Here is a 12,817-nt window from a genome sequence, read left to right as displayed (position 1 = left end):
AATGATTCTTACTTTCACATACGCTTGCATATGGTTAACTTTCATTAGTACAACTATGCAGAATTTTAACGTTAGTCTGCACAAAAACTAGCTAAGAGGATTCATTTTGCTGCTGCATTAGCTTATGGTAATTAACTTATGTTGGTAAGAGAAGCTATGGGCAACATATTCTGGTATCTTCTAGGGGATCTGCTATCCCTTCCAACAATTATTGCACATTGACATATTATGCGGCCCTTGTGGTAATAAACCCTACAATATACATATAAGTGTTAAGAAATAACTAATAAATACTTTTACTGACTGATAGCTGAGAAAGTTATGTCAGCAAAATAGGGCAAATAGAGAAAATTAGATGTTGATGGTTCATTATCATCCTGTCGTACAGACCACGACTTCACTATCAAACAATTTGAAGTTAAAGAACATAGTGTCCCCTTGTGGCACAGCTGCATTAACCCTCTTTCTGCCCATATTTCCACCAATGAACTGTTCCACAACTAACAGCCAGGACGTCACGCTGATAGGAATAAAAAACTTAGATCGGCTTAGCGAGTATGTTTGGCGTCCTAATTACTGTTTATCCTGCAGTTAGCCTCTTATTAAAAAGTGAATAAATGCAACCCCCCACAAACCTCCCTCCTTCCAGCAGACATTCACCCCTACCAATGTCTAGTTGATCTGTAAAACAAAATATAAAGAGGGCACCACTGGGGAGACCCCATTGAAGGCACCCCCCCTCTCAAAAAAAGTCTCAGGAGGTGGGAGAGGGAGATAAAGAGCAGAGACAAACCTTCGCTTCCTCACTCTACTTCATTTTGAACTTGCAAAACAATAAAAAAAACATAGATGAATGGAATATATTTGCATTTGATCACAACCTGATAGGCCTTCAGGGAGTACAGAAAGGGGTTTTGGCCGCAACCCTTTTGTGATAGGTTTGTGTTAAGCGGTGGTGTGACAGGAGGGGGCAATGTGTATTATGCACAAAGCATCATATATAATATGCAAATAGTAAATTCATATCATGCAATGGAAGAATAGGAGAAGCTCCATAGACAGCTGAGAATCTCTATTCACTAGGCAGCAGAGAGTGGAAGAGTTGGAAGCATGTGGAGATACATCCTAGCAATGAGCAGACCTGGTTTCCCGGACAGTATTGAGCGTGGGGAGATGACATACGGGAATATTCATGATAGATGTATGAAGTTATGCAAATTAGTATTGGGAAATTTGAATATTATTCACCTGCTGCTCATTTGAAATTGTGTACAAGGCAGGAGTCAGTTGGCAACTCATATATTGAAGACTAGGTACTGTTATCTAAGAGCAACATAACCAGCAGGGTCTAGTAATCAAATAGTGAATTATTTCATTATGATGCAAAAGAGTTTACAGAACATTAATAAAGTGGGTATGGCTCATTAGGTCAACAGTCATTAGGTCGACCAATATTGGTCGACATACATTAGGTTGACATGGTCAATAGGTCGACATGAACAAGGTCAACATGGGAAAATGTCGGCATGAGTTTTTTTTTACTTTTTTTGGTGTCATTTTCTTCGTAAAGTGATGGGGAACCCCAATTAGTGCACCGTGTCCCCTCACACGGCTCGCGAAGGTGCCTCGCTGCGCTCGGCACAGGTTTGCGCTCGGCACAGGTTACCATTCCCAAACGTAGTCAACGTGGATCTTAAACTATGAAAAAGTTCAAAAAATGAAAAAAAAATAATAATTTTAAACTCATGTCGACCTTTTTCCATGTCAATCTTGTTCATGTTGTCCCTAATGTCCATGTCGACATTTTCACCATGTCGACCTAATGCATGTCGACCAATAGTGGTCAACCTAATGACTGTCGACCTAAGTTTTGTCAAACGAGTGGAGTACTTTCAGGTGAGCGCAGTACTGAAAATGGTGCTGCCTGGGTCCAATATAGAGGAGATAAACACTAATCTCCAAAAGGTACAAACAGAAAAGAGGTAATATAGGACCCCTGGCGCACAATATTCATAGATGCTAATTAGTACTTTTTGGTACTAAATGATTGAACCAACATGTGCAAATTTCAAATACACAAAAAACTCAATATTTTATTAAAACACAATCCCAGATTGGGCATGGTACATAATATAAGATAAAAACAAAAGTGCAAGTTGGGGTGAGGTAGATGGGAAACAGGTGACTTAGTAAAAGTGCTTTTAGTGCTTTGAGTCCTCCTTAAATGGAAAACAATCTCTCACCATAGTCCGTGGCTGCGGTGGGCTAGCTTAAGAAGGTAGCTGGGGTCCTAGGCTGAATGGCCCAGCACCACCGCACTGTGCATATCAGCTTAAAGTCTCCTGTCCCGAGATACACCCCTCACTGTTCCTCGTTCAAATAACGCGTTTCGGTCCTTTGAGAAAGGCCATTAAAGGACCGAAACGCGTTATTTGGACGAGGAACAGTGAGGGGTGTATCTCGGGACAGGAGACTTTAAGCTGATATGCACAGTGCGGTGGTGCTGGGCCATTCAGCCTAGGACCCCAGCTACCTTCTTAAGCTAGCCCACCGCAGCCACGGACTATGGTGAGAGATTGTTTTCCATTTAAGGAGGACTCAAAGCACTAAAAGCACTTTAATTAAGTCACCTGGTACCCATCTACCTCACCCCAACTTGCACTTTTGTTTTTATCTTATATTATGTACCATGCCCAATCTGGGATTGTGTTTTAATAAAATATTGAGTTTTTTGTGTATTTGAAATTTGCACATGTTGGTTCAATCATTTAGTACCAAAAAGTACTAATTAGCATCTATGAATATTGTGCGCCAGGGGTCCTATATTACCTCTTTTCTGTTTGGACCTAAATCTTGTCGACCTAATGACCGTAAGCCAATAAAGCGGAGTGTCTTGGCTATTCAAGGTAACCAAAGTAAAGACTTTTGCCATCTCACCTGGGACATTAATTCCCTCTCTCCTATGACCATTTGCTCTCTTCCCTAGCACTATATCCCCTCTCCTAAGATCTGTCTCCTGACATACTCTCCCTTCATCCAGTTCGACCTCTCCAGCGACCCTTCCATCTCTCCTCTAAAACTACTGCATATCCCCTCTCCTGGAACCCAGTTCCCTTTCCCCTGACACACTCTCTCCTGGTTCCCACACTACCTTCCCTGTCTTCCCTGACAATATTTCCCCTCTTTAGGTTCCCTGCCCCCTTTACTCAGACACACTGAACCATAATCTAAGTGCCTCTCTCCAGGGACGCTTCCTGTCTTCCCTGGCACTATGTCCACTCTACTGGCACCCTGCCACCATGCCCTTTCATCTGGCTCCCTCTCTTCTGGGACTCTTCCTGTCTTCCCTAGCACTAAGAATCCTCTCTTGGCTCCTTGCTCTCTTTACCCTGACATATTGTCCCAAACTGTTCCCTCTCCTGGGATCATGTCCCTGTTACCCTCTCCAGTCTTTTCTGAAAGTACAAAGAAAAAAAAGGATTGCCATCAAAGTATTCAGACTTTAAAAAAAAAAAAAATTATGTTAGTTAATCAACTCTGGAAAAACGCTGTTTTGTTTTGTTTTTTAGCATATGAAAATAACCCTGAAATGTTGAATACCAAGTGCAGAAGTCCACCCAAAATAAACAGGGATCCCAGTTATATATTTTTCCAGTAAATATTGTATACACATTAATTAGTGTATACCCTTCCTTAATGTATATTAGAAGTGAATTAAGGACTTCTATAACCACAAAATTAGAATAATTTCATACGCAACCAACTCTATCCTCTTACAACTGGGGGAGCATTAGGTTTCAGTTTGGAATAAAACAATATGCCTCTATTAGGTGATCCTTACATAAAAACATGCTTTGTCTTCACTGACAATTTTACATTTATACATGACATGACAACACTAAGCACCAGTCATAAGAAATGACAACACTTAGCACCAAATTTAAGTATATATGTAGATACATTTAAACACATTAATATTAATTGTGCATTCTATGTCCATTCTGTACAAATTATTAATATGTATATATGTATGGTTTATGATAATACACAACGCAAAAGAATAGCTTTCCAATTAGATAATTCTGGCCACGGTAGCTTGTTGCAGGCCTTAGATCAATGTGTTGCTGAAGCCCCTATACCAACAAAGTGACTTTCAAAGGCCTACAGGTTTGAGATTCCCTGGCTCTGACCCTTGTCCACTGAGACCCAGCAGGCCTTTGTCAAACTGAAGATCTTAATCAATCTTTGGCTGTGTCTAGGGAATGACAGGAGGAAGATAGATGAGGGATTGAATGACCCCCGGGACCTCCTTCTTGTGTTCAGTCTGCTTGGGTCCAACCTCCCGTGGACAGTCATGGAACAACCTGCTAGCAGGGGTCACAACCTTCAGGCTGGTGTGTCTTTCTTATCCTCTCACTAGGACAATTCATTTTCACCAAATCTTTGCCCATGGCCTTTATCTTTCTAAGATCTAAGACAAACCTGGACACTAAAGAGGGAAATCCCAAGAGAATGCATGAATGCAAATAATTTAATTTCAAGGAGAGTAGCCCTGACATGAAGGAGTGTACAAGTTAGAAGATACATAATGCACAGCCAACCAAATGGTGGTCCAGATGCTGGTCCACTGAGGCAACATTCCACCAACAAATCTCTAGTACAAAAAAAGAAAAGTGAACCAATCACCAGGAACGTAGCCACTGTATTAATAAAAAAAAAAAAAAAAATCCACACTATTGGCTAACACAATTTATAAGCAGCTCCTCCTGACCAAATCATTTTTATTTTTCTACATTGGTTGCTACCAAGCGTAAGTGTGAAATTAAGATCTCTCCAGCTAGAGATGTGTGCCTGGTCTATATTATTCATAAGGTTACTAATGAGCTCTTCTTAATCAGCAGTTTCCACAGAACACCATCAGACAAAGGGTTTGCAGCACGGATCAATTTGAGAATGGTGCCATAAATGCTTCACAGAGGAGTTGAACCCTAAGTAATTTGCTGAAAGCCCTGTCCTAGGATTACGGTGCTCTGGTCCACAAAAGGGTGGCAAGACTTAAAAGCACTGCACAGTCCTTTCAATTAAATGGATCACGGGCAACCTGTTGCTTCTTAGAAAGCACCATAGTATTAGCCAGACATTATATTTGCCAAAAGTAGGATTTATCTCTGTGTCAGAGTTTTTTTTTCTCTTTGCACCATCAGTACCAGTGTGATCTGCCAAATACTGTTCCACAAACTGCATCCTCCTTTACTACAGGGAACACGAAGAATATATATTGTTCTCTCACAGGTCCAATACTAGTTGCCATAAAACAAGCCCTTGTGTAAGAGTCTAGACTCTGGTCTAGGGTAACCCTGGAGCCAAGATACATATTACATTGAACAGAAGACAAGGCCTCTTTCAGGTGTATCACACACAGGCTGCCACTGTGCTCAACACACAAACTACAAATGCTTGCACACTAATGCCAGAGTCACAGTCACTATGTACCACTCTTTTTCGTTTTATACGTTTGTCATTTTTCTACACATATGTTCAGGTTGCCTACAATTGTATAGAAGGCAATCAAATTCTGATTACATATTACAATTATTGCGGAGCTTGTGGACTGAAGGAACGTTCTAGATCACTTATTTAAAATCAAACTGTCATTAATCAGTAAAATTATTGACAACAAGGTTATGAGAAACAGACTTGTTTAACGTATTGGAGAGTAAATTAATATTGAGCCTGATTCAAGAAGGGGTGTTATAGTCATTATAGTAATGTGTCCAAAGTGATAAATGGGATCTATAGCTACTTGCTTTGTTTAGTCCTTATTGCACATGAGAATGGTTAATTCATAGTCATCTGTACTAAGCCAGTATTTGAATATGTCTCCCTGCCTTCTGCCACGCCATTTGTTCAAGTTACCCCCTGTGCCAGCCCTGCCACCTGGACCTCTTGGCCTTCTGTGTGCAACCCTTCTGTCAACAGCCCTCTCGGGATCTGCTAATTAATGGCTTATTTTACTCATCTTATGGCAGATTCAATTACAAAACTTCATACCATATGGAAAACGAAACTTGGTGTTCTTACCTTGACACCCGCCATTGCGTTCTTCATACCCAGCATTGCACAGACAGTTCCCGATAGGAACCAGCCATTCACCATCAGCTCCACAGTACATCTTAGGCACATCTTTCTCCTCTGAGTTATTAACACAAGAACCCCGAACTTCCACCAATGAAGAGGTATCAGATCCTGTAATGGTGTCAGGAAACTGGGCCAGGTTTCGGACAGTCAATGGACACTTCTTATAGAAAACCCGGACAGACACAAGAGCAATACAAGCTCCAACATCCTGAAAAGCCAGGTAGAAACCTTTCTTGCTGAGTGGCCCTACATCTCTGACCTCAGTGTTGAGCTTCATAATTCGGTCTCCAATGTCTACCTGAGTGAAACTCTCATCAGCTGCTATTGTGTCAATTTTAACAAACTGGGTTTCACGGATATAACGTTCTTTGTCATTGTTGGATTCATAGTAGTACAGATTGAATGTCTCCTTGCATGTGCCCATCACTCCAGGCAAGCTGTTACAGTCCCTTAGAGTGAATTTAATCTCAACATACACCCTTTGTGCCCCACTTCGTGGGATCCAGTCAGTCCTCAACCAGTTGTTCTGGCTTGATTCCATTACATTGCAGACTTGATAGGTTCTGATAGGAGTGTTCTTCTCATCCATAATGCTCACCTCTTCCCACTGCAATATAATAAATCAATTAACATTTGAGCCATATTAGTATCACTAAAACCCCATACTTGACTCAACACAATCATATTAAACCCACATGATGCCTATAGTACTTGGGATAGGCTTCAGAATGGTGCTGTTTTTTTCTTTTAAGAAGGCATGGGCTCATTGTAACCTTTAAGCAGCAATAATCACTGTTAGGCTTAAATGGGAAATTCGGTGTTACTGAAATAAATACAGACAAGCATTCAATTACAGAGCTGCAATAGCAAATGTCATAAAACAAGACACTGTCAGAGCAACATTGATGAAGTACCTCTATTATATTCCCTAAACATAATAAGTCACAACAAAAACAGATGTTAGCTCATCTATCCAAATTATTTTATTTTCTAGCGCCTCCTGTTGGTCATATAGTAGACAAGACATGCAATAGACAATCAACAAAAGTAAATTGTATGTGTCACAAATTCATATTAACCGACTCAGAGACAGCCTAACATAAACTCCCAACCTGCAACTCTAGTATTGGAGAATTAAAATATGCAACCTAAAATTTACAGAAACAAAATCAATTAAATGTCATTGCAGGCTGTCCACCCTTCTATTAGCTAAAATAAATTTTTATTAACAGCAGTTCAACTTCAGCAAAACATGCCCCAAATCTCTAATACTAGAGCCCAAGTGTGTATTATGAACACAAGTGCTACCTGCTGAGGATTTCTGACTGTCCGTGTACTATTCAATTTTTCACTAGAAGTATAAAAATAGCCTGCACACGTATGTAGGGTTTGCAGAAAACTGTCACGTCCACAGGGAGACAGCAAAGTGGCAACAAAACTCAGCATCACTTAAGTATGACTGCAGCCCTGACAGTCTAGATATTACCAATAACACAAGACATTAATATTATGTCAACTTATAATTCAATGTCAAACTTATATGTCTATTGCAAACAGCTTTACAACAATAAATTCTCCAAATATTTGGTTGGTTATATATAAATAGCACTTACATAATTTTGACATATAAATGCTGAAGTAAAAAAAAATGTTATATGTAATTTAAATTGCATTCATACCTGTCGTGTACAGAGTTATAAAAAAAAAAAAAATGGATGGAAAATGGATTTTTCATTACTAGTATGTATAAAACAAAGCTGTACAAGAACCAAAGACTAAACAATAATTTAAATACAAAATAGATCTAGAGTTTGTTGTTTCCTATAAACTGATGGTGACTTTTTTTCTTACAAAAAGAAATATAATGCAAAAATTAAAATCATTCCACCATGCACTGGGCCATTTAAAGCTTTTCACCGATTGGGTGCTACGGTTTGTTGCACCCCATCAGTAAATCATCCTTATTATATTCTTACTGCTTCATAAGTGAAAAGATTATGTATCATGTTTCTGAAGGTCACTCTCAGCTACCTCAAATAGACATTTAGCTTATTCTCCAAATGTGTTGCCCCTTGTGCATGGGGAATAGGCCAGGCTGTGGCTGCATAAAAGCCCCATAATCCACAGAAATGTAAAATACACTGTCTATAGAAGCAATCAAGGTGCAGATATAAGCTACAGCGTATACGCACTGCTGACAGTCATCTGAATTCTATGCTGCTGATATATGCTACAACCATTACATCCACTAGGCTAGGGATGAGCTCGGAATCAATGGGAGAGCAGTTTAGTCACTGGGCCTGGTATTGTATTGTCCCTTAGTTCTGAAAGATGTTTCTAATATGCAATCGGCCTATATTCTCTTACAGTCATATGCACCACTGAGTACTTTATGAGTCTATTTTCCATTCTCGCCTGCTACAGGTAATGTATGCACCACTGGGAAGAACAATGCAAGTTCGGAGTGAGACAAGATACTTTAGTGTCTCTTATTGTTTATAAGCAAATTGTTACTATACAATCATGCAATTCTGAGCTACCCAAAATATTTCCTGTTATGGCACTTAAATCCTCATTTTGGTATTTACATTTAGAGTAATTCATCCTCCTTTGTCATAATTTGGTATTATTCTAACATCAAACAATGACGATAGCTGTGAATAATAAATATTTTCCTATTCTTAGGACATATATATGAAAGAAAATATGACGTACCAGTCTTCTTCACATACAGTCTTTTTTACACAGTGTTGGAGTTCTTCAAATGGCCACATAATGTACTTATCATTATTACATGATGTGCTGTTCAACCATACACAGATTAGATACCAGACTTAGGTTTGAAGAGATGTCTTTCACCAGTTCATTTTGTAGTGTGAGCAGAAAGTATTAAATCCTTTATATATTTGGAGAGCTATATTGCCAATTACAATTTCAAAATAATAAATTCGGCCAAAAAACTCATTAGTGCTCTCTTTCAACTAGAAATATGGCAACATCAAATATTCACCTAATTCCCACCGTTCTATTCTAAATACCTTACAAATTACCATCCCCTATCCACGGCATTATGTTTCGGATTTCAGGTAGCCGTATAAACGCTGCCTTACTTTTACAAAAGGACAAAAACTTTACATTTTTTCCTTTCTAGTCATTACTCAGTCAGTGATGGTTACCCCACTAAAATATAGAGTTTCAGCCCCACAAAAGGTAACTGATATGGTGGACTGTAGAGGTAATAAGCCACTCTGCACAATCAACCAAAAATGAGCCTCTCTGGATCGGCATAAAGAGCCAATCATCCCATTACAGCCTCCTAATTGTGCAAAATCAAGAACTTACCCCTCCTTCTAAAGGACTGGCTATCCAGCCAAGTTCTCCTTGTACAGACCTGGAATCCAAGAGGGTAACTGAAAAGAGAAGAGCGTGTATACCTGTGAGTGACATGTACGGGGAATGCTACACCACAGTCTACGAGACCCATCTTGGAATTCTACTGTATATAGCAAATCCTGTATCAGTCATGCTGTAATATGCATTGTTCACATAAACATACATGCCTGAATTACAGATACTTTATTGTTCATACTGATATGAATACTGAGCATTGTTCAGACCTAAGTATATGAATACATGCAGATTTGCTGGCCAACAACTCAAAATATCTGAGGAAAGGTTGATCTCTGCACCATATACAATGCACACATTTGAGGCCATCATGTTATGCCACTTGTATGTACACCCCTGCAGTAGCAGCAGGCAGCATGAGTAACCATCAAGTTAAGGGAGCTTAACTAACCCTCTGGTTAACACGCTCGCTTGTAATAAAACATTGCAGCAAAACGCAATTGCAATCGACCATATGGAGGAATACACAGAATATATTTACATTCCATCAGTCATTATACAGCTGCAGTAATACACTGCTACATCCAATACTGTAACATGCCTATTCCTTATATTTCATTTTTATCATGGAGATAGATAGATAGATAGATAGATAGATAGATAGATAGATAGATAGATAGATAGATAGATAGATAGATAGATAGATAGATAGATGTAGATAATATCATGCTCTCTTTCATTGGATACTTTTGAATAATACACATTTTATTTATATTTTATACTATTTCACAAATCTGTTTGCAGAATGTGGGTCACTGATATGTGATAAGTGACCTTCTCACTGCTTTCTGGATGATGAGGACAATGATGATGTAACTCCTGGGTGACATTATTCCACTATACTGAATATTGTACCAATTCCCAATTTCTCTTTATTTCAAGGAAAACCTTCCCAGGACCCGGACTCTATAGCGCCACGATCTACATCCATCTAGGTTCTTATAAGGTAGACTGGAGATACAAAGAGAACAATGGGGCTCAATTTATACAAAAACAGGGAATAAGGGGAGAGAGAGGGAGGAAGACGTGATCAGCATTCAAAGCCGCAGAACTCCTTGTGTGTGTGTAATACTGAGCGTCTAGGGGAACTTTATGGCAGGGACATAAATGTACAGATCTGAATGAAGGCACAGAGGCAGTAATACCCCAGCAGCAACCACACACTGTATCCATTACATACTCTACTGCAGGTACAGTATAGAGGTACGTACTGTAGAATAGTATGTGCATAAAGTCAGCAGTAAAATAGGAAACTACTATAAGCACAATACATGTATCCTTATATTAGTATAACACATATATAAGAGAGAGGGATTGCACATTAGGAGTGCTGTGTGCACACAATAGGCTGTGCTCATACACAGTGTATTGGCACTAGCCAGTATACAGAAATGTATCTCCAGTGAAGATGACACTGAGCGCTGTAGCCATTGGTGAGAGACACCAGGGCAGCAGTGGGCGCAGAGAGACAGACGCATATTCCGTATACCTCTACACCGCTGTCGCTCACACCGCTGCGACTGGATGTAGCGCAGTTGCGGCACATTGCGCTTATACAGTGACGGAAAAGATTAAATAATGAGCCATAGATAGGACAAAGTTACCACTACCGTATACAGAAGGGACCATTGCTCCCCGGTATCTGCACAGCTCCACACACACACACACACACACACACACACACACACACACACACACACACACACACACACCACTATCCATGGTCCTCATACACACCGGGCAGCGCTGCCAGGGCACCATCCTATGTACAACAGAAAGCTTTGCCAGGGAACCAGCACCATCCTATACACAGGGCACCATCCTATATACACCTGGAAACTTAGCCAGGGCACTGGACACATCTATATACACTGGGCAGCGCTGCCAGGGCACCGTACACCATCCTATACTCCAGGCAGCGTTGCCAGGGCACCGGGCATCATCCTGTACACCGGGCAGCGCTGCCAGGGCACCGGCGTGACTGCAGGTAGAAGTATCCGGAGCGACATCCAACTTCGTTTGCATCCTCCCCAGGCTGCCGGCAATAAGCGTCCTCTGCCGGGTCCAGCAAGAAACTCCCGCTGCTTGATCCTGTAAAACCATCCATAGATCCACCTTTGGTGCATGTCAGAAGCCGGGGTCACCCCTCCAGCCCCCGGCCCAGAGTAGCTAGGTCACCCACAGCCAAGAGATTCCAAGCACCAGCAGCAGCAGGGTCCGAGCCTTACCTTCGCTGGCCGGGTAAATCCTGGATCCTGTGACTGCTGCACACACCCCAAAGAGCAGAGAGGACACAATGCAATGTACAATCCCGGCCATGGCGGCCGCTGCAGGGGGTAGCTGTGGAAGGATGAGGATGTGACTGCTGCCCGCACTTTGCCAGGTCCGGAGCCCGCACTAGTCACTATCCCAGTGGAATCACTGCCTGAAGTTTCAGTGCTGCTGCAAGACATTGCCAGGGAGGCGGGGCCTCAGCGCTCCTGCTCCCCGTCACTCATCCTCACATTCACCAATCACAGGGCGGCGAGGGCGGGAAATATGGGCGGGGTGACGACGCCACGCCCCACTTACCTGGACTGGCCCGTCGGTGCGAGAGAGAGGCAGACGGGGAAAGACATGGGAAAGAGGAGAGAGAGAGATTTGCTCTAAAGGCGTGTGACTGTGAGGGATCTGCTCTTCCTTCACCCAGAGACCTCTGGATATTACTGTGTGACCATTGCCGGGCTCAGTGCATATTAGGCTATTATTACAGTGCAATCAGATGCAGCATCTTATTACATAGTGACACACTTGCATCAGGCCAGAGTAACTGTAGCTCAATGATGTTCTAGAATCACACTGTAGAAAGTTCCCAGTGGAGGAAGATATACAGGAACTTCTCCATGGTTTGCCCTGGGCACATTACACAAGTGCTATACTGTCTTCCTCAGTGCGTGACCCTGTAATTCACCTTCATCTGATCATACAGCATTTTACCACCCAATCTGCAGCCAGCATTCTACCACCAATGCTGCAAGCAATTATTTGCCATACAAATATAATCCCCCCTCGGATCTCAATCTGCGGCATCGCACTCAATTTTGAAGCTACAGTAGGAAGGGGAACTGCAATGCACCACGGGGAACGTTAACTGTTCGCTGTCATTTCTCTCGCAGATCCCAGAAATCGCTGACATTTCGGCGACGTATATCTGCCCGTATTTCCTATACGAGGACGGCACACGTGCGCATGCATTTCTTGTTGGTTTATTATAAAACACATTCTGCTCACA

The 12,817-nt window shown here is 41.4% G+C and overlaps 1 protein-coding gene across 6 annotated transcripts in view; it reads right to left on the bottom strand.

The window, feature by feature from the left end:
• The window catches only part of EPHA4 (EPH receptor A4), a 61,958-nt gene extending 49,978 nt beyond the window's left edge, over window positions 1–11,980 (bottom strand). For 5 of the 6 annotated variants that reach the window (XR_010175869.1, XR_010175870.1, XM_063915910.1 and 2 more), the window contains exons 1-3: window positions 11,775–11,979; window positions 9,481–9,548; window positions 6,082–6,745 (exon numbers count right to left, since the gene is read on the bottom strand). Coding sequence is in view for 4 of the 6 variants with exons in the window: in XM_063915910.1 (XP_063771980.1) it covers window positions 6,082–6,745; window positions 9,481–9,548; window positions 11,775–11,865 (823 nt within the window). In the remaining 2 variants the exon portion in view is untranslated. Of the gene's footprint in view, window positions 1–6,081; window positions 6,746–9,480; window positions 9,549–11,774 lie in introns of all 6 variants that reach the window. The other variant, XM_063915912.1, reaches the window with a different exon arrangement.
• Between the last annotated feature and the right edge of the window lie 837 nt (window positions 11,981–12,817).

This window comes from Pseudophryne corroboree, chromosome 4, assembly GCF_028390025.1.
Source record: "Pseudophryne corroboree isolate aPseCor3 chromosome 4, aPseCor3.hap2, whole genome shotgun sequence".
Classification (NCBI taxonomy): Eukaryota; Metazoa; Chordata; class Amphibia; order Anura; family Myobatrachidae; genus Pseudophryne; species Pseudophryne corroboree.
The sequence above is the reverse complement of the archived record's forward strand: the minus strand, read 5'-3'. Positions and strand labels throughout refer to the sequence as shown.